The sequence below is a fragment of the Echiichthys vipera genome (genome assembly GCF_963691815.1).
Source record: "Echiichthys vipera genome assembly, chromosome: 9".
NCBI lineage: Eukaryota > Metazoa > Chordata > Actinopteri > Perciformes > Trachinidae > Echiichthys > Echiichthys vipera.
Window position 1 is genome coordinate 17,242,729 of NC_139834.1, and position 22,115 is coordinate 17,264,843.

General features: G+C 40.1%; 1 protein-coding gene across 1 annotated transcript; it reads right to left on the reverse strand.

Annotated features, from left to right (window-relative positions):
* Nucleotides 1-304: 304 nt before the first annotated feature.
* Nucleotides 305-21,839, reverse strand: LOC310952299 (RNA-binding motif, single-stranded-interacting protein 2-like). Its single transcript, XM_083920872.1, has 14 exons — nt 21,752-21,839; nt 13,226-13,428; nt 10,111-10,169; nt 9,208-9,299; nt 6,653-6,810; nt 6,313-6,392; nt 5,406-5,515; nt 5,252-5,298; nt 5,067-5,160; nt 4,789-4,839; nt 4,299-4,409; nt 3,830-3,910; nt 3,650-3,740; nt 305-3,042 (listed from the first exon to the last, which is right to left on the reverse strand). Exons 1-13 carry the CDS (start codon nt 21,821-21,823, stop codon nt 3,663-3,665), a joined length of 1,236 nt encoding a protein of 411 aa, XP_083776998.1. The 5' UTR covers nt 21,824-21,839; the 3' UTR covers nt 305-3,042; nt 3,650-3,662.
* Nucleotides 21,840-22,115: the final 276 nt, after the last annotated feature.

A 22,115-nucleotide genomic window follows, 5' to 3' on the forward strand; every position in this document is an offset into this window, starting at 1 on the left:
CATGTATTGTGAATGTTCTCTGTCTATTACCTCAAAATTGATTGGGTTTGATAAAAAACTGTCATGTTTAATAATTTGATAAACATGAGAACCTGGTCATGTGTCTTGGCTTATTAGAAATGCATTATTGATTTTACAAATGGTTCAACCACAGCACAACCACAGTGAAAAATCTTTTATTTAAAAAAAGTTTCAAATGCAAACCAAGTAAGTTTAATAGCTTTAGGGTTTTATTCTAAAGAAGACAAAGATCTGCATAATGGCACAGACGAACATTTACTGAGGAGAGGTTGATGCACAAAAACAGAACACTGCACAGACCTCTCTGAGCATGAGTTACAAACTGAGCCCATGTGTGACTTGATAATATTTAATGACCTTCAGCTAAAAGATTTCTAAATACTCGATCCAACATTAGCAGCAATAGTTCTTTAGACTCCATAAGCCACCATTCACTTTTCTTCAATGTTTGGGATAGAAATAAAGGAATGACAATGGAACACAACATTTAAAGATGTAAATATTTCTTTGCTTCATAGATCTATGTTCAGAGTAGTTTGATTTAACACAAATCTTTTCAACATTAGCAGTGCATAAAAAAAGCCCACCACTTAACTATCCCATCCACTGAAATCTAAGGCATTTCTGTGAAGATTAATTTTCTCCTGGAAATGAACTCTCATGGTTTAAAAGACGAAAAAACAGACGTCAATAACTCCGCAAGAAAGCAAGGTAACTGACATGACCAGATGGGACATACAAAATTTAACCACAACATAAAAAATGCAACTGGATGGAACGATGAATTACATCTACATGGTGTCCATGTAAAATAAAGGTTTGACAGACACATGGACAACACCTGCCTTCATTCACATAAAGCACACCTGCCATATAATTTATTTAGTTTCTACATTTTTCAGTCATATTAACAACCACATTTTGGTATGAAATAGTTCCCTTTTAATGCAGCAATTTTAATAACAATTAATGACCCAAACGTGAATGTGTCATTAAGAAAAACAAACAAATGTCAACATACATGTGTATAATGAAAGAGAAAAGCTTTGTGAGCCAGTATGTGAAGTCGTATTGTGAGGTGTCTCTTGGATATCGGTAGTATTGCATTTATAAGGTTAATAAATTAATTGCATAGATCTTCAGACCTTGGGCGTGTTTTCCGAACATTGGACGGAAAGTTAAAGGATGTGGACACAGTACCAGCTGTGAACAGCCATGAGACCTACTGTAGTTGGTTATTGCCTGTGAACCTTGCACATGAACTGAATCTACATTTCTCTGGCAGGATGAGGTAAGTCAAGGTTTTAAACATTTTTTTTTTTGTTCCCAACTGCTTTGGGCACAACTCTGCAACAATACATCTGAATCTAGCATACAACATTCATCCATGATCAGGAGTCATGTTTGCAAAGTGCCAACATTTGTGACACAGACAGAAATTTTTCTTTAAAAACAAACAAACAAACCATTAAAGCCTCTCTGACATCACCACTGAAACCGGAACGAGAGAATTATGCAAACATGCAAACAAACAAATCTCTATTAAAAAAATCAAACAAACATCTATTTCTCACTGCTTGAAACACACAACACACTATCAAAAATAAAAACAGAACTTCTTTGAAAAATAGGATCAATCTTGAAAGTATTAAAACTGAATTTGAAAAAACAACATAACAAAGCACTTAAATAAGAAAAGTAAAATAAAAAACATGAGGGTGAACACAGAAATGCAGAAGTAGATGCAAACACACAACAATGGCCAGCATTAAAGCATCTCTGTACTGGTCATAATTAGCCATAATAAACCTTGATAGTGTTTTCTGGAGATATATAACAGGACAGAGCCACTACTTAACAGTTGATCTCCAGGTCATTGTAATAAGAACTTCATACTCATAAAAGCATCTAATTCGTGCTTCAGAAAATAGATTTTTTTGGGATGTAGTGGAGATTCATCTTCCCCTTTTATAAACGGGACATGAGAAAAAAATGGAAACAGCAATACATAAATTGCTATGTTCACACAATTTGGTATGATATTGTTATAACAATACCTGAAGCATTACCACACTGATAAAAGGAAATCAAAAGAAACCCTTATTACATTTAAATCTCTTATTTACAGGCAGCTCTCTGTGAGATGTGATCCCTGTTAACAACTTTGGATCAGGTGGAGCAGCTCAAAGGTCAACCTATATTTAGAACTTTCCGGTAATAATCTCTGGAATGCTTTAAATCTATCTAGCTCTTTTTCTTTAAGAAGTCTTCTCTGCTGAAATCATCCCTAAATGTTATCTTCTTTGTAATCTTCTGATTGTCTGAAGCTTTGTTGAGATTGTTGGAACTATAAATTATTTGAGAGTCAAGTGCCAAAAAGAATTCATACCTGATTAACTCACTGCCACTTAGAGAGAAGCTAATCCAAGTCAGCACCATATCTATCATATATATCTTTTTTTAGCCGTCTGTATTCAAATATTTGCACCAATCGATCAAAAATGAGGACACGTGAAGCTAGAAACACACAAAAACAAAGAATTATGTACATAAAAACAGGTTAAAACAGGTGAAGTGAAATCATCATATCTTACAAAAAAAAGGTCAAAACAAAACATGACTCAAAATAAAACATGGTGTAATAATGTTCATTTCCTGGTTTCATTCTAGCTCCCCAGAGTAGTATTAGAAAAGAATAGGAACAGCGTTCAAAAAAACTTTTCAACATACGTAGTAGTGTGTGTCTGTGTGTTCTTGACTGTTATCAAAAAAGATGCTCCTTGTTCTGTTCTTCCGTTTCCCATTGCCTGCCTTCATCCAGCCTTGTTTGTTTGGAGTAAAAGAGTGTTTTAAAATATGAGTTGGTAGAAAATATCTTTGTTTTTTTTGTTTGTTTGTTTTTTTCCCTCTGTGTATCAGTCCGTGTTCCTCCAGAGTGTCTGGTGCCTTACGTACAGAGTCGCTGTGCTGGAATTCAGCACTTGGAGCCCCTTGAGAATCGCTCCTGCTACAGAGGGAGATCTGATAAAAGGTGACAAGACGAGTCAAAAAAGAACTTCTCTCTTCTCTTTTCATTGCTATGCTGATGACACACAACTCTATGTGTCTATCCAACCAGGAGACCATAACCCGTCTAAAGGATATCAAATGTCAATGTCTAATAACTTCCTCCAACTCAATGAAGAACAATCTGAAATAATATTATTCGGGTCTCTATACCTCAGTCTTCAGTGACACATTAACCTAGTGGCTACAGTTGAGCCTAATGCTAGAAATCTATGAGATATCTCTGATTACAATTGAACTTTCTATCATCATGTGAATAAGGTAGTTCAGTCCTGTTTTTAAAAAGATCTAATGTTCTCTAAAATTGATATTTTCTATCATTGTCTGACTTGAACAAAGTTATTAGTTACTTTTATTTACTCTGACTGACATGATTCACTCTACCTGCCTAAACAGTAAACACACTCACACATTCAAGGTTTACAAAATGCTGCAGCCAGACTTAACTAGTTCAAACAAAACAGATCCCATAACCTTTCTTTAGCCTTCTTGGATTAAGTTCTATGCACGTACAGAGTCACAGAACAAGCTCAGGCAGACGCAAGAAATAATGAAAACCCACCTCTGCCACCTCTTCACTTGTTATGCTGGTAGGTGTAGGTTGTGTGTTCAGTCGGTGTCTCTATGGCAACAGGTGGTTGGACGGCACTTTCCTGAGAGGGAGGCAACAAAATCATATCCATGAGTGATTGTTTCACCTAACATTTTAACCTTTTTAGTGAGAGAAAACGGAAGTTGTTACCTCAACTGAGATGTTGGCAGCAGGCACTTGGGTGTACTGGGGGATGTAGGTCCCCTGCATAGATGTGTTTGCAGGCATATACTGTGGAAGAGTCGAGACAATAAATTAATTAGATATGACAGCTAAATTGGCAATAACGCTGTCAAATAAAGCTGCACTAGAAAAGATTTATATATGATATTACACCGGCCTTTATCAGCCTAAATTATAAAGGGGAGCTGCAACTCGAGAAAGACATCCTATTGGATTCTTACTTTGATGATCCACCCAGTTTGCCCAATTAAAGGTCAAATTTTCTGCACCATAAGAATTTGGCAGATCCTTCAGGAGATGTAGAGATAATTGAGTCTGTCATTCCCCTGGTACATTCTTGTACAACTCAATCATAGACTGGTCAAATTGCTTTGTGCATATTTAACTGCTAAGCATCAATAATAGCTAAAAGCTTAATATTCTGCTCTCTACTGACTGTGCCACTGCTGCCCATGGAGAGGTGGCTGAGCTGCTGTGTCAGGGGCCCCATCATGGAGGTCGGCTGGATGGACATGGTGTGGTCCATTCCTGGCGTCAGGACTGCTCCCTATAAAAAAAGAAACATACAGCAGTATTAAAAAAAAAAACCCTGTCTGCTCTGATTGGTCAGTGTTTATGGGTCTTCCGCATCTGCGCTCTTGGCGTCTCTACACCGCCATTGCAGCCAGGGAATGACTGATACGGCACTTACATAGAATAGTCTTGACATCACAACTGCACAGAAGTCCTGATAGCTCAATTAAAGTTACAGTTTCTGAATACGGGCTGTGCGCATTTCTCCGCGCAGTGTTTTGATACTTTCACAGTATTTAGATAACACCATTACCTGCTTTATCATTTTTTTTTAAAAACATGGAAATCTCACTTGTTACAATATGGGACCTTTAAAAGGCTTCTCCCGCAACAAACAACAAGAAGATACTTACTGTGGGTGGCATGATGTATGACTGATGATGTAACCAAGATGGGTTGTGTACCTGCAGGAACAAGAAAAACAAGAAAAAATGTGTACCAGAAGATTACATAATACAAATAGGTTCATTTAAATTAGAAAATAGACGAGCAAACCCCCACAAATTTAGCTGCATAGTTTTTACATTTAAAGCATTTTTTGGCAACTAATGTTTTGAAATTTATAGGTATATCACAGGAGGCATGGGCTTGATTAAACTCCAGTCTGTCAAAGTTTAGTATCTTAACTAACCTGATAGGTGGACACAGGGGAATGCATGTACGGGGAGAGGGAGGTCGGTGCCATCATCCGGTTGGGGGTGATGCTGTAGGGAGAGGGGTAGAACCTACAGAAAGAGACACAGAGTTATTAGTCACCACAACGTGATCCCACTCCCTCTGAGTAAACAAGGGATTTGTCAGAGTAGTAGTGCTGACCCGTTCTGTAAGGCCGTGGTGGGGTCATAGGTAAGAGTCATTCCTCCCTGGAGAAAAGAGACAAGGACAGTGTCATTATGAGGCTGCTCACAAGCAACGTTGCATAAAAGAGTGTTTTTGAAGAAGTTATTAGGACATGAAGAATTAAACTCACAGTCTCCCCATCTCTCGTCCAGGGCCGGCCGTTATGCAAATATTTTCCTTGGCTCTGGCGCTTTTTCTGGCCTCCATCAGCAAATTTACACAACAGGGGCTCTGGTGGCACTGGACCAGTAAGACAATATTCTGTTATCATGAATGTAAAACTCTGCATGATTATCATGATTGATTTCTTCCACCATCATTTTTTTCTAATGCGAATATCTTTCTTAATTCTGTCTGATTTTTTTCTCCCTCTTTTTGTAAAGTGATTTCAGTATCATGAAAGCCCAACAATCTGGTTCTATTTATTACGTTTGGTTTTATACATGTATATTGATTTAATTTATTGTTCCTTATTGGCTTCTGTATTGTCTATTAGAACTCAATTTTTGATACCAGCTGCTAAAACTGCCCAAGGAAAAGGATTACATTGTATGGACCTTGGTATTAGGGCCGCCCCCTCTTAGTCGTTTGGTTGACTAATCTGTCATTTTAGTCTCAGTTGACTGAGATTTCTTAGTGATTTTTTATGACTTCCTCATCTCTGGTAAACACAAGGTTTAAAGTAGTGCTTTTGCAATATTCTTTGAGGAGAAACAGATCTCTAGATTAAATCAACTAATCGATTAGTCGACAAAATCACATTTTGTTAGTCAATTAAGAATTTCTTTAATCCAGGACAGCCCTATTTGGTATAACTTGATAACAAGAGAATTTAAGTGGTTAGAGCAGCCGTCCCATGTAAAAAGGCTGAAGGTCCTCGAGGCAGCGGCCGCAGGTTAGACTTGCGGCACTTTGCTGCATGTCTCACCCCCCCACCCCATTTTCTGTCTGTCCTATATAATAACGGCTTGGAAAATTGCCAAAAAATAATCAAAAAAAAAAAAAAAAGATGCTACAATATAACAAGATCACCTCACCTGGAACTCCAGGAGGAGTCTTGATATATTTTCCATTGAAATGTTGAATGATGGCTTCACATTTCTCTGTTGACTCCATCCTAAAGGAAAAGCCAATACTTCATGTTTTATTAAAAGCAATCACTTTGTTTAACAGTAGCCATGTACTAGGTAACATGCTGAGTTTTCACATTTCCAGTTCGAGATTTACTACCTGCGCGGGCCACCAGAGGGCTCACTCACCATGATTAATACTTAAATTTGTGCAATTGAACTTTCTTCAGAGCACATGAGGCTACACCATCACAAATCAGCTTCAACCAGCTGTCCTAATGCGTGACTAAATAACCAAAGCTTATACCTGGCAAAGCCCACTCCTCGACTGCTTCCGTTGGCGTCACGGAGGATGCGAGTGGAAATGGCCTGGCTGAAAGGCTTCAGCATGTTCTCCAGCTCCTGCTCGTCCATGGACATTGGCAGGTTGGAGATGTACAAGTTGGTGGGGTCCTGCTCCTGTTGCTGAAAGGAGAGAAGCCATGAGAGGATTAATGAACAAAGATGTAGGGCGCACAGAGCTCTTTGTTTTCTTCAATAACAGCTGCATTATGATGTCAGGAGCCTCCAAAAAATCAAGAGCCAAAAGTATGACGGAGGTTATATAACCTTTTTAACGGGAAGTGTGTGAGGTGTCTGATATTTGGAAGGGTGGCAGGTGCAGGACATTAAACAGATAAAAGAACAGTCTGACAGAGGGTAGAGGGTTTGAAGGCGAATTTAATTTTGGTGTGCCCTGCATGGATGGGGTCTAAAGAGAAAAGACATATTCAGAGATGGTGAGATAGTATTCTAGTTGGACTTAGGCGGAAGGTCCCTCTATTTCTGTCTCCTCTACTTTTATTCACCCAACACGCTTCTCTCTTCTACTCCATCACCCATAAGTTATTACCAAAAGGGTAGAAGAAGTGTGAGACTAGCCTCTTTAGAAGGGTGAAAGCGCAGGATCCAGGTAATGTGATATCAAAGCATAATTACTTTCAAATGGCTCACCATCCATGGATGATCTAAAATGATTATGTGCTTTCGCCTGGTGAAGAATCCCAGCAGAGACATTTTGGACAAAGACCTTTAGAAATGATCTGAAGAACATCTAAAGCATTGTGCTATCATCGTCCCCACAAGGCGAACATTATCATCCCGTCTCTTAGGTCATGGAAATAATATGTCGCTCTCATTCAAGCAGCTATATTCATGTGGTAATCCCGACCTTGAATGCAGGCACAGAGGCCAGCTCTGTGGGCTTGAATAAATCTGACAAATTATGCAGCTTCTTGCTATATGAACTTGAAATTATTAGAAAATAACCTGAAAGAAACCCCTCAAATGCCAGTTTTATTGTATGCTTTCAAACTATTTTGTGGGCTTTTTCTTTTCCTTTCTTTGCCTCTTGCTCAAACTGATTTAATTTAACCAACAGCATCTTGTAACATAACCTGTATCTGTATCACCCTCTAACCATTATGCATATTCATTATATCAGAGTGCAGATGTGATTAAAAACCTGTAAATGCAATATGAATTAATTTCCCTCCCATGAATAATGCATGTGTAATCGCGGCGACCTGTGGTGAAGGTTATTTCTCCTTTACCTCCCTCATCCTCTTCCTCCTCCTCAGCAGGGCAAAATAGAGACGAAGCTCGAACCCACGAGAGTGAGCGGAGAAGACCTGCTGCGGATTTTCAACCGCAAATGAGTCAGAGAGAAATCTGACGCAAACATAAGCCTCGTTGTAAACCCGGAGTGAAGGGGTGAGTGAAATCAAGTTATTCTGTGAGCAAGGAGCCGTATGAATGTCAGTGATCCAGCTTAACGGGAGATCAGCTTCCCCAGGGTGTTGGTGGCGTGCATGTGCGTGGCTTGCAAGTGTGTGTGTGTGTCATAATCCAGTTGATGCAAGGCTGCTGAAGTGCCAAGTGTGTGCGTGTGCGTGTGCGTGTGCGTGTGTGTTGACAGGGCGGGTGGTTGGGCACAGGACCATGCTGACTTGGGAACTGCTCAGACACTGAGTCAGATGCCACCAGGGGGAACAGACAGGTTCTTTGTACAGGGAGCTCTGAGAGCAGGCCCTGGGACACACTCCCTCAACACCGTCTCCACTATAGGACACAACACGCATGCACGTCATGTACATGTGTACACACATGTACCTTACACCCATAAAATAAATATACACAATTTTAAGCATACACCGAGCACACCGGCCAGCACACACACACACACACACACACACACACACACACACACACACACACACACACACACACACACACACACACACACACACACACACACACACACACACACACACACACACACACACACACACACACACACACACACACACACACACACACACACACACACACACACACACACACACACACACACACACACACACACACACACACACACACACACACACACACACACACACACACACACACACACACACACGCACACACACGCACACACACGCACACACACGCACACACACGCACACACACACACAAACACTTAATTGGCTTATATTCCTGAACTGGGCTCATGTATCAACAACAGAAAAAAAAAACATGGGGAGAGCAAGTTAGAGAAAAAGCTTGGGACAGCTAAAATTTAAATTTATAAGGAGCAGATGAGGCAGAGGAACAACCTTTCTGCTGCAAGGTTAAAAATTCAACATTTGATTTGCAATTAATAATTCATCATTCAACTTTTTGCTGAGTCAAGTGTCAAAAATGACGGAAAGGTTTTTTTTCCCTTCATATGGTGAGAGTTACCTCCAACCAATAAGATGATTTAAACTCGCACCAAGTTGTAAGAAATAATGCAAATAAATACTGAATCTCAAGGGTTCTTACCTTAGCCATCTGGGCCTGCACTCCACCTGCCTTCAGCGCTGTCACTGCCTTCTGGGCCGAGGTTGGGCTGTCAAAGTCAACAAAGCCATAGCCTACAAGACATACAGAAAGACATACATGTTATGAAAATGAGATGCCCATACCGCAGTATAGACACAGGCATGTTATCTGAGCTCATGAAACACTTATTTGCGTTTGAATCTAAAGAAAAGACAGTTAGGTTTGGAATGTAGAGTTAAACAACACTGCTCTTATTATCACACTATACACACTTGTACAGTGTGACGCTTGACACACAGCAAACACTTTGCCACCAAAACGCAAACAGCATTATTGAGAATAAAGTATCAGCAATGTATAAACTTTTTTAGTGACACACTAATGTTATTTCACCTCTTTGTTGATGATATGCTGATAGTAATGAAGTACGGCATAAATTACTTAACGAAAGTAGAGCGCTCTTCAACAGGACACCAAATTTACAAATACCTATTGGTTTATCTGTTATAACAAACTAAATAAAAAAAACATGGATGAACAATTGAAATAATAACTTTGGCAAGCACTTTTCCCTGCTACTTATAAAAATGCTTACAGTCAAACAAAATGTAACACTTGTCTCCCAGAGAGTTGTCATAACTAAGATTACAGAACCATGGATCCTTTATATCTACCAGTGACCTTGGGAATTGTCTTACACTGCCTAAAGTTACAAAGAGCCTTTCTGTAATTGTAGCTTTCATACAATAGGAACTTTTTCCATTAAAGCTCATGTTAAAATTCGAAATAAACTTCACACACTGAAATGCTTTTGAGCTTGCTTTGCCATCTCTGTATGGACTAATCTTTTAACCTCTGCTCAACAGTTTCTTTGAACCGGCGGCAGATGACTTCATGCCTCACCTTTGCACTTGTTGGTGGTCTTGTCCAGGATGGCCTTGGTGGACACGATTTTCCCATACCTGAAAAACAGTGAGGTTTACACTCATGGATTGTCCTTGCACTTTGCGCCGAAAATAATGACTTGTTTACATCCAATATCGACATTGCGACCTTGCTGAGGCAATGTGGTTTCCATCTACATGGAAACACCCAAGAAAGCGTGCTCTATGATGAGTGAGTTATAATTCACCTGACAGATTCAGCACAAGGACACTGAATACAATTTACCATCTGATAATAAATGATGTGAATAGGGAAATCATTAGAGGGGGTGGGTACATAAATTAAATGAAACAAGAATAATGTCCTAGGCGTTTCTGTATGCTAGAAACAACTATAGATTTATAGATGTCTTATTCATTCCTGCTCTCACACAGATGTCAATAAGGATCCTAACTCATGGGGAATCCAACATGAAGACTTAATATGCTAAAAAATAAATGTATCTTCTGCATTTTCAGATTGCTTCACAATGCAGTAAGAATATAAGACCACTGCATTATCTATCCAGTTGGCCAGCTATAGCCACTGCAGATGCATAGGATAGTGCTTGGCTCAGTGCTCTGGCTTGTTTGTGGAGTGTCTATCAGTTCCCATCTCTCCAGGCATGTGCATGCAGTGTAATCTGATATGCCTTTCCTTGGCTGTCCTGTCCAATGCTGGCTCCCAGCCATGCTCTCATTCTACTAACCAGCTTCTCTCTTGGCAGCGTTCTGCCCTTCACTGGGTCTTAGTGCCTCTCAATGCAACCCAGCTTCCATCCAGTGACACTGCACCACTGCCACATTTCATCCAGACTAGAAGAGTCCCTTTCAAAGTATACTCTATTAGTAAGGATTATGCGATGACCTGCTAAAATGGTTAATCTGTTGGATTATTCCAAATTTTAATTAATTTAGGATTAAATGTAAATCTTGTTTCCTTTACCAAGGTCAACTGTGAAGATGGTAATATACAACAATTCTAAATGATTGTTCTGGACACTACAACGGTAGATAACATTACTACATGTTGGGAATATAAATGTTCAACTATTGATTATGCAGTATGTTCACATTTTACTTGAATTATGGATATCCAATTTCAATACAGAGCAATGCAAGAAGACCAAACCATCATTGGATTGATCTTGAATTATCATTGTTTATCATCATAGTCCACTAATGGAACTCATTCTTAGGTCTTATTTATGTTTATACTCTACATAAAAACACTTTGATATGTTCTCTATAAATATATTTACATCATAATTTGACATTAAATGCATCACAGACAAACATTGTTAATATGTAATCATGTATCATGTTCACATTCTCAAACTGAATCCAACCCCTGTTGATTATGGCATACAACATTTTAAGGTGCATTCCTGATTCTGAGCCCTAAAATGTCACAATTGGACTGAATGGACTTGCGAACATTGTCTTCCTATATTTTCCTATTCACCATTTTGTGGACACACATTAATCCCAACAGTCTATGACTTCACATGATGATTTAAGCTGTGAGCTCCACTTGCTTAAACAGTTGAGATAGGCGTTGACTGAGTTGCGCTCAGAGGACTATGTAATGCAGAGCGAAAAAAGAGGGGCTGGAGACTCAGCCATGTGTGAGAGAGCACAGCATAGTCCAACCCAATGTCCATCCATGGTCAACCACCAGAAACGGACCGCGGCGGAGAGAACCAGAGCAGAAGCGAGGAACCCATAGAGAAAACTGCAGGGGCCGGAGATGGAGAACCAACCCCCATCCCGTCCTCTCATCCCTCGCTCCCTACACAGTGCATCTCAGTGCGTGCATACAACAACTCTGTGTGGGGGAGGGGATCTTTGGTACTGTTGTGTCCTGATACTACGTACACATTTGCCGTTCAAACTTGAGTTAACTAAGTCAAATTCCCTCTATGACGTGTCTACCTACTGTTTTACATCCTCATCGACAAGCACTTTACCTATTAACTATTACAGGATGCAGTATCCTCACTCTGTGTAGTTTAACTCAGAATCACATTGGCCTTAATCTGCTCTGTTAAAAGGTAAATTTCATGCAGTGATTTTATCTGCTCTGTAAAAGCAGAAACATGAGAACTACCCCCACAGAACACCACCTGACACACAAACCCTGAACTCCATTCAATCCTCCCCCTCTGATTCTCTCCACCCCCCACTCCTTCATGCCATTGCCCTTGTTTGTCTTTCCCTTTCCCCTGGGCTTGCCGTTTCCTGTAGGGTTGGGCAGCCTCATGTGAGCCATATCTTCCAGACAGCTGTAAAATAGCAGGCCTCTGCCTCCCTCTCTCTCTCTCTTATTAAATCCCCCACCCCTTTTCCCTCCTTTTTTTTCTTACTCCTCTCCTCTGCTCTTCTGGTCCTCATCTCCAAAATTCAATTAGTGAACCCAGAACATTCATCTCAGCCCTACTTGTTTTGATGTCTTCCACTGAAAGCCTAACAAACACATCAGATGGATTGGATGATGCTGTTGTTTGATGTCTGACTACATGCTGCCCACAACAGAGGTTTCACAGGCTCACACTCCCACTGATGAGCAACATAGTGTGGTATTTATAGTCCAGAATGTGACTTTGAATAAGGAAAGCATAGTGTCATCATGCAGTTTGATGATAATCTACAGGACTAAAGCACAGACGAGCACTAACTCATGCCAAAGGAGCAAGAGGAGACATAAAGAAAGAAATAGTGTGAGCGAGGGAGACTAAAAATTCTGTACCTAGTTGTTGGAAAGTCTGTGCTTAGCTGTGCCAAAGTGAAAGGTCTTCGTTTGCTTGCCAAGATGATTGTTGTTTTTTCCACATGGCCACTACATGATGGGCCTTAAAAACATGTGGAAGAAAATGTGGCCTTCTTCTTTGCTCAAAAAATACCTTCTGAGGTTTGCTTAAGAATTAATGTACACTTGAAGTCAGTATGAAGCCATGCAATACTTGATGCTTTCCATGCATCCATCACTCTGTGCTGCCTTAATCGACTCAGCTGGTCTAACCAGGTTCATACCTCACCTGCACATTTATTGGGTGTACATGTAGGTTGGAGCAATTCGTTTTTGGGGGACTTACGGCTGACAGAGTTTGACCAGATCCTGGTCTGTGGTTCCTGGATGGAGCCCACGGATGTACAGATTGGTTTTGCTCAGCTGCTCCAGCCCACTGCTGCTGCTGCCATTGCTGATGGAGGTGTTGGTGGTGGTGGTGGTGTTGCTATTGTTGTTGTTGTTGGGGCTTGGAGGAGCCATCTGATGGTTGGAGGGGGACACATACGTCTGCGGCAGAACAAATAAAGGGCAAAGTCAGATTTAGTTTGCTTCAATCGTACACAATGCAGATACTTAAGTATATGCAGTCAAGTGCATACACTGATGCATCAGCTAACTGGATATGGGATGGTTTACTAACTGACTTGCTCAAACTTCAGACTTTAGCGGAGAAAGTCAATTAAAGACTATCAGCCAGAACATGTGCAACAGTGGCTGATTAACCTAATGGCATGGTTGCAAAAATATCCAAATGTCATGACCAAGCAGAGTGTTCAAAACATGCATATATTCATTTTAAAAGGTCATACATACAGAGAGTAATCACGGGTGATGTGTAGTCAGTCAATCAATCAATCGATAAGTCCATTTTATTTGTCACATGTAATCATAGAAGTTACAATTCCAGTAAAATGTAATCCAGCCAGTTCATTTGTGCATTAGGAGTTTAAATGTATCAATGTAGGAGCGCCCAGTAGCTCACCTGGTAGAGCTCCAGCTGTACTATCAAATAAATGCATATAAAATGCCCCTTAGGAATGTATCAATGTACTACAGGCTCTGAATGTGCCCTGTATTAACAGAGCTGGGAATCATGAAAATCACCACCCACGAGGTTCCACAGATACTTAAAAGATTTATTGTTAAAATTAATCAGACTCCTCCACAAGCAGCCAGTAGCAATCTCTTCCCTTCAGTACGCCATGAAGGAGATAAACGAATAGTTGCCCTGCACATCAGTGTTCACTATCAGTCTGCTGGCAATATTTGGGAATATTAAGTATGATCCAGTCTATAATGTTGTTGGATTGAATATCTTAATAGACTAGCTGTTATTGACAAGACAATTATACACCCCGTCTTAATGTTATCTGGGACTTTAGTGGTACTACCTAGTAAAATGTTGTTGCCTGTATTTTACATGCATTAGTAAATTTTGGGCCACATTGTGGCTTGACTGCTGTGTCTGTGAGGAAAATTGTACAATGAGTATCATGGAGCTGTCTACAAAGCTTTGTCTATAAAGCACAGTATAGTTGTTGGTTTGACTGTAAATGTTGAGCCCTTACCTTCATTAATATATATTTAAGTGTGCCATTCAATCTGACCTACTTTTGGACAAAACTTCAGTTTTCAGTTGTATCTTTGGCAGAAATGTAAACTGTAAACATTTATAGCATACATGGAAACTAGGCTTTGTCTATCTTGTGATGGCAAGTCAGCCCAGTTAAATGTAAAACCAAAGCGAATGACATTAAATCTGGTTGGAATTAGAAGTGGCTGAGATCCACACTGCTGTAAGAGAGGCTTTTATGTTGTGGGTTGAAGCTAGAAGGGTTTTTGCGAACAGTTTTCGCTGGGAGTAATTGAAACAGTTTCAATCAAAACAGGGAGATCTGTGAATTGTCCACAGTAACTGGGCATTGTTTCTGGACAGAAACTTTTATATTGGCTTTTTCAAATAAATATTTTAAAGAGCTTTGAGCAGCAAATAAAGCAACAACAACAACAAATTCCATTCACCAGAAAAGTATTTTCAAAGCCTAAACTATCCGAATGGCTAGATACTAGTAGTTGCAGCTTTTTTATTTGGCTAAACTAACTTATTAAGTGAAGATGATCTCAAGGTCACATATCTTTAACACAATCTCTCAGATGACTGTATATTTAAAGAATGTAAGACACTATATGCTCTGATCTGTGCACTTGAGCTGATTTCATGACCTGGCAGTTCAGTATGCCACTGTACACTGCTCAAGGAAGTCTAAGTATGAAATTATCCGTATGCAGACTCCGCTCACATCTATGCATGCACGCAATGAGCATGTTATTGGTTGTACAAAGTGTTCATCAGCATACATGTACCCACATACAGTATACGGTAGAAATAAAGAACCTTAAATGTATATGCAGACAATTTTATGTGACAATGTTTGCATTTGAAAATATCTATTAATACTAAGGACCAAGGTTGGGAATTAACTAAATCAAACTAGTATGGAAGTAAAACAGCAGCTAAGTTTAGCCTTCCTCCCAGTGCTGGTGGAGGAGGAACTGTTTGATTAGTTAGGGTCAGCAGGCTCGGCCCCAGGGAACAATGGGATGGCTTGTTGGACACCATAAGGTCAGCACTGGACCACCAGCTTATTAACTGAGAGGGAGTTGTCAAAAGACTGCTAGAATCAAGCTAATTATGACCTCTCTGCTTCTCTATGTGGTGGATCTATTCTAACCAGCTATCCTACGAGTTTAATTCCAGAAACACAAAACCATGATGATGTAGTGGAAAAATTTGAGCCTGATCACAAGAACAATAATAAAGACAAAGAACTAAATATTTGCATGGTTTATCATGAGCTTTTGCAAAAGTGCCCAACAGAAAACTTAATCACAGAAAATCTGTATTGAACAAACAACAAATACAGAGTTACAGTTGCTTATATTATATGTCATATACTATAGTTAAGGGTCTCTGATCTCATTAAGTGCAGTATACAGGGAATGCTTAGTGGCAATTTAATGGAAAGTACCGTGCTTTTCGTTTATTGTTTCTCCCTGTCATGGCAGGGATTGTTCTGTAAATGATGGTATTGTAGAACCGCATGACAGGCCCGTAGTACTCTTACTTGTTCTGTCAGACGGGAAGCTGATCTCATCATCAGGGTTGAGCGAGAGTCCAGTCCTGAGGCAGTTCAGGCCTTGGGCTGCGGCTCTCTGCAGTTCATTATCTTATAGTTACTTTTACATTAGATCAATAACCTTTATGTTAAGATCAGTATATTTGAGTGACTTTTACATAAGTTCAATTCCCTTTTATGTTACATAAGTATCTTTTATGGTAGGTAGGTAGGTAGGTAACTGGTACAGGAGAGGTCATTAACCAGTAAATTCAGATATTTGGTCTGGATGTTGCAACGTGTGCAGTAAAATCTGAAAGTGGGGCCTCAAACAGTTCAATATGCCTCGGCGGGAACAAAAAACATCATTTTGGCGCCAATAACCTATGCCCAATCAACTAATAGAGCTCCTAATAACTGGGTTTTTATTAGTCACACCTCTCATCAGTCAACAAAGAAGTTCAACAATAAAGTTGTAATAAAATATGCAAACGTTCATTATTACTTAATTTTTCGTGATTTCTCATACAATATAAGCTCACAGACAGTGTCCCAGAGCTGTGAAAGACTTGTGTGGAGCTAATACTTAGCTAGCTAGCTGGATGTCCTGCAGATGAATGCTAACTTGGCTAACTAAGATAAGATGTTGTTAGATGTAGATGTTGTTTTTTTCCCCGGTAAAGTTAATTAATGATCCGGACACGCTTTGTTCAATATACAGTAAAACTTTAAGCCACTTTCATACTTGGAATTCATGAAACTTTCATATTACTTGATCTTAGGGCGCACTCATACTGTCCATCCGTACCGTGCCCCGTGCTTTAGGGTACTTGTCCCCCCCTCACTCTCCCCCCGCGGGCCAGGCCCGTTTGTACTCACACTACCTGGGCCTTGCGCGAATGCTTCTTGCTGCCTATACGTCATCACGCCGTAACACGTCACACGCATTGATTGACGTCATCGCTTTGTTTACAAATCTTAACATATACCTCTGAGTTTTTGTGCGTCTTGTCCGACTGTTTTTGAATATTTTCATCCAACCAAATCTGCAGTAAACACTCCACCTCCGCATCACACCAACGTGAACCTTTCGCCACCATCGTTTTAAATGTCCGTGCATGGTCCGTCCTTCTTTTTTTCTACGTCTGAACTGCAAACGTGTACAGTTGCACTCACACTGGTCAAACGAACTAGACTTTAGCCGTGAAACGTGCTTGGGCCCGGTTTGGATGGACAGTGTGAGTGCGCCCTTATAGTTGGAGGAAACTACTTTCAGACTAATGTACAAGTCAAACAAGACTGTTTCCGGTTTGTGACACTGTTTCTGATGCCCGTAGAGATCATTTCAATGTGTTCCCTCTACAAAGTTAGAAGTCAAAACCTAGATACAAAGCCAGCTGATCTATTTTCTGATCTACAGGCAGAATGACGAGGAAAATTGACATATTATTAGATGCATAGCATGTATGATGATGTATGCATGAAACAAAAATACAATATTCCCTCATACAAACACATCTTAACCTGACAGCTTAACCCCTGAATACAGGACAAATTTGTACTATGATATCACTTATTACTTTTAAGTTTTATATACATGTATAGCAACATGCATTCAGACAATACCGACAGTAGCAGCACCAATGATTCTTTTTAGTTTTATTGTATCCAACTTCCCAGCTGCCTTAGTTTTCCAAACTATCAAGGAATCAGCCTTCAGGACTTACTCCCTGTCTTTTTAGCCAAGCTGAGAAAATCATGGTGGCCCACAGAGCCCATTCATCTGGGTCCTCTTCTCTTATCTCCCTCTCTTCTTAAGCATCAATAATACACTGTTTGTTTTTTCCACAATCACAGCCCCTTCCTGTGCTTTCCCTTGCCTTCGCTGTAGGAGGGCTGCTCAGACTATCAGGAGGGATGCACCTGCAGAGGCCTGGGGAGATAGGATCTGACGGGAGACCGAGAACGAGCCCAAGCCTGGCTAGTGAGGCCTGTCTAATTGGGATCTGAGCTTGTTAGCGGAAAACACTAATCCCTCTCATGTGCTCTCAAGTCAGAAGGTAGTGTCTCATTAAGACCGCTCTGCTAGGCTCCTTCTGAGAAAAAGATCACAGTGAGTCACATCCACACCAATTCCCCGCCTGCCCCAGTGCCAGCTCCAGGTGTTTTGCCACCCACATAAGGTAATGCTAAACACAGGCAAATATGCATTCAGAAGAACACACATGCAGTTAGAAAAGGAAGGATGGAAAGTATCACAATAGTCTTAAATGTGCATGATTGAGAAATTCACTTTTTATATATCGATGACAGCCGTGGCCAGAGGCATCATGTTTTCAAATTTCCCCCCAATCTCACTGTCAGCCGCATTCTTGTAAATGTAATATCTAAGGAACCCCTGGAGGATTTTTTTTTTTTAATGTGGGACAAATGTCCACTTGGACTAAAGGAGGAACTGATTAAATTTTGGAGGTCAAAGACCACTGTGACCCAACTCAAGAATTCCTACGCTAATTATCACAACATTTCACACAGATGTATCTAATAGGATCAAATGAAGTGGAAACAGGTCAAAGGTCAACTTCACTGTGACATCATAATGTTCTGCAAAAGTGCTGGACAGAAGAGGAGACATTTGGCTGATGGTATACTGTAGATCTATTGTGCTGCTGGGTTGAAAATGTGTGTGAAGCATCCACATTTTTCCATAAAATACACTTAATACCATTTATTACATCCCTTCAAAGTCTCCACTACATATATTATGTAAGGCTGGACAGACATGGATGTAAACAGCAAATTGACTGGTTGGCAGAGACGAACGCAAAGCAGTTTCTAGTTTTTCGGCTTGTAAGGTTGCATATCCGCTGTCTGTGCCCAAAACATGACCTCCTGGCATTTAACTTATTTCCTTCCTACTTGTTACTCTTCAGTCCACAACCATCCGACTTAATCTTCTTACACTGTTTCTTACATGCATCTCTGATCATTCTTTCGTTCCAAAATACACAAATGTTTGTGTTTCTCTCCTTGAAGTGGGCAAGGTTTGTGGGCAACATGTTTTGCCTTAACAGTGGTAAGTTAGAGTTGAAGCTGTCAACCTTAAATTGAACTACATTCCTAGAGGCATCACAGCTCTGTGGGAACTGGTAAATACAGGAAATCCTCCTGTGCACATACACACATTTACAATTGACAGGATAAATATATTTTTTTGAAACTGAGAAATTTATTTTTACTGAAAATCCTATCCTGCCTATGAACAATTGATGCTCAGTTGGTTCTTGACACTGTGCTGCTAGTATTACTACTTTCTGCATGGAGAAGCTGGACATCCAGTCCTTACATATCAATTAATTGCTGTTACAGTTGTAGTAAGATAAATCAGCTCTTTGTATAGATATAGTTGTGCAAGATACATAACTACAGCAAATGGCCAACCGGGTGATGAGAGAGTGTGCACCAGGCAGCAGCTGAAGACTGATGAGGTGATTACAGTTGGAGGGAGCAGAGGTGATGCTTGTAGGGAACGCAGGTGACTCAAGGGCTTATTTAATCAGAGACAGAGAATGATGAGGCAGGATGTGTGCCTTTAACTCTGTAGCAATAGGGGATATGAGTCTGATTGGACTGATAATGTGGATGTCATTACAATCTAACAAAATCTTTTTTTGGTCGCATGTAGTTCATTTAATTATCTTTATCCCAAGATAAGCATATAGTTGCTAATTATTTTTTTTAAATGTCTACCATATTAATTAATTGAATAACCTCCATAATAAAATGTATTTTGATTATAATTATCAACAAAATGGTACTTTACATTACTGTACATACAGTAGCATTTCAATAATGCGCAAGCAAACTGTCATAATCTCAATGATACCAAAACAGTTATGATGTGCAACAAGTACATGTGAATACATGACATATTGTCTCTTGAAAGAGAGAAATATCTAAAATGTGGAGTCCTACCTGCTTGGTTAAAGAAACTTTATAAGGCACCGTGGAAAAGATCATATTGTAACAGACAAAATATCTTTATATTAGATTTCTGCAGCTGCAAGAAAAACTGAAAAGTAAAGAAAATCCTTGGCGTCCAGTGGCTAAAAAGGTGAGACTTCTCCTTGCTTTCCTTCTCCTGACTCAGTCCAGTTTCATTAAAAAAAACACAAGAAAAATCTGGCAGACGGTAAAAAAAGGTTTTTTTTTTCAACATGTATTATGCACCCTGAGGAGAGCAGAAAGTAAGGACAAGGGATTCATCAGTGAGGAGGAATGTTCAGGCTCTCTTCTCCATGTGAACTGAACCACTGACAGACAAGAAATCAAGGTATGTGAAACACACAGGGGAGAAGGAGAAAAAAAGATGGAAGGAGTTAATCGAAAGCAGAGGAAAGGGGGGGGGGGGCTCTCTTAATCCTTTTTTTTTCTCCACCCTTTTTCTCGTAGTAAAAGACACAGACCAGGGGTTACCACTTGACGTGGGATTTACAAGTCTGCCCCTCTGTGTGACTTTGGTGCTCTAACAATGCGAAATGTGTAAAAAAGAAAGAAAGAAAAAAAAGAAACATGTGTGTGTGCATGTCTTCTTTCAATGAAAAAGGTTTGAGTTTGCAGAGCCCCTGTTAAAATGAGCACATTGTCTGAATCCAGGATTCCAGGAATTCCAGGTCATTAATCTGAGCAATCTGAATTCCTGCGAGCTGCGAGGCAGGGAAGCAGGGAGGTATTTGATATCTGCTTTATTCAAACATTGTTCAAAGAAACGCTGAGAGTCAGGCATCAGCATATATACTTAAGACACCATTTTGGCATGAAATCGTATTAGTTTCACAATTTATTCGCTCAAAAGGCTTCAAATACATACACATGATGACTAACTAGATTACACTTCTTTCTGAAAATAGTCCCGTGTAATCCTATAGTTTATATTTGTCCCAGAATACAAAAACAAAAAAATCTAGTGTAGTCTGAACAGAAAAGGCGGTTGGACAATGTCACCACATGAATTATTCATATGAAACAAGCTAATCCATATTAGACCTCATATATTGTTCCAGCTCTGCTGTCTTTACTCTATACCCACACAGCCACATATATTACGTTAACATTAGTCTTATTACATGGGCTCTGTAACTTTCCTCTTTTCCATCGTGCCATACAAAACCCTTCCAGCCATCATTAGCAGGACTGAAGGGGTGGGGCATATCGGTACGCGTAAAAGAGGGACAAAAAACTTTGCTAACTTGTGGTAAATTCAATGAAAATATCACCGAAACATTACGCAGCTGATTAAACTCCCGCGAATTCACATTAAAGTCGAATATAATCATCATTTATTAGCGTGTTCGCAGCATCTACAGCGCACTTATAAGCTGCTCTGTACGTGCAGGCTGCTGTAGGTGTAGGAAGGAAACAGCGAACACAAAAAAAAAACGAAAGCAAACTGTTGTAGTAACCTACGGGCAACAATGTAACGGGCGCAGTGTTCGCATGAAGCAACAACATCACAAAAGAAACGCCGACAGCAAAAGGTCGCAGCAAGTAAGAGAGTTTAAACGCCGCCTGTGATCCACTTTCAAGGACACTGCAGCTTAAACAGCCGAGCAGCTTTGAACTGAAGGGCTCCAACGACACCGCATCGAGCATTTACTCTCTGTTAACAGAAAGAGACAGGAGATAGAAGTAGGCTGTGGTGTGTTGTTATTTACCTTCTTGATGTTCTTGCCGGTGTAGCCGTTGTACGGGTTGAATGCTGTCCTTGGCGGCACAGAGAGCAGCATTTTTACACGGCGCTGTGTCCGGAGAAACGGAGAGCCGAGGCAGTCAACTGACGTCAGACAGGGAAATTCAGCCGGGAGCAGCGCCAGTGATAGGACTCCACACACTGGCTATACAGCTTATGTGTGATATCTCACTTTATCCCAGGGCTTCATGCCCACAAGTCTCCTCATCAACTACTAAATGATAATATAATATAAATATAATACAAAACCCCACTGTCTATCCAAGTTCACCCTGTAGGGGATTTAGGACTTTGTGAAGAAATTGCAGTCAGGTGTGGAAATTGTGATT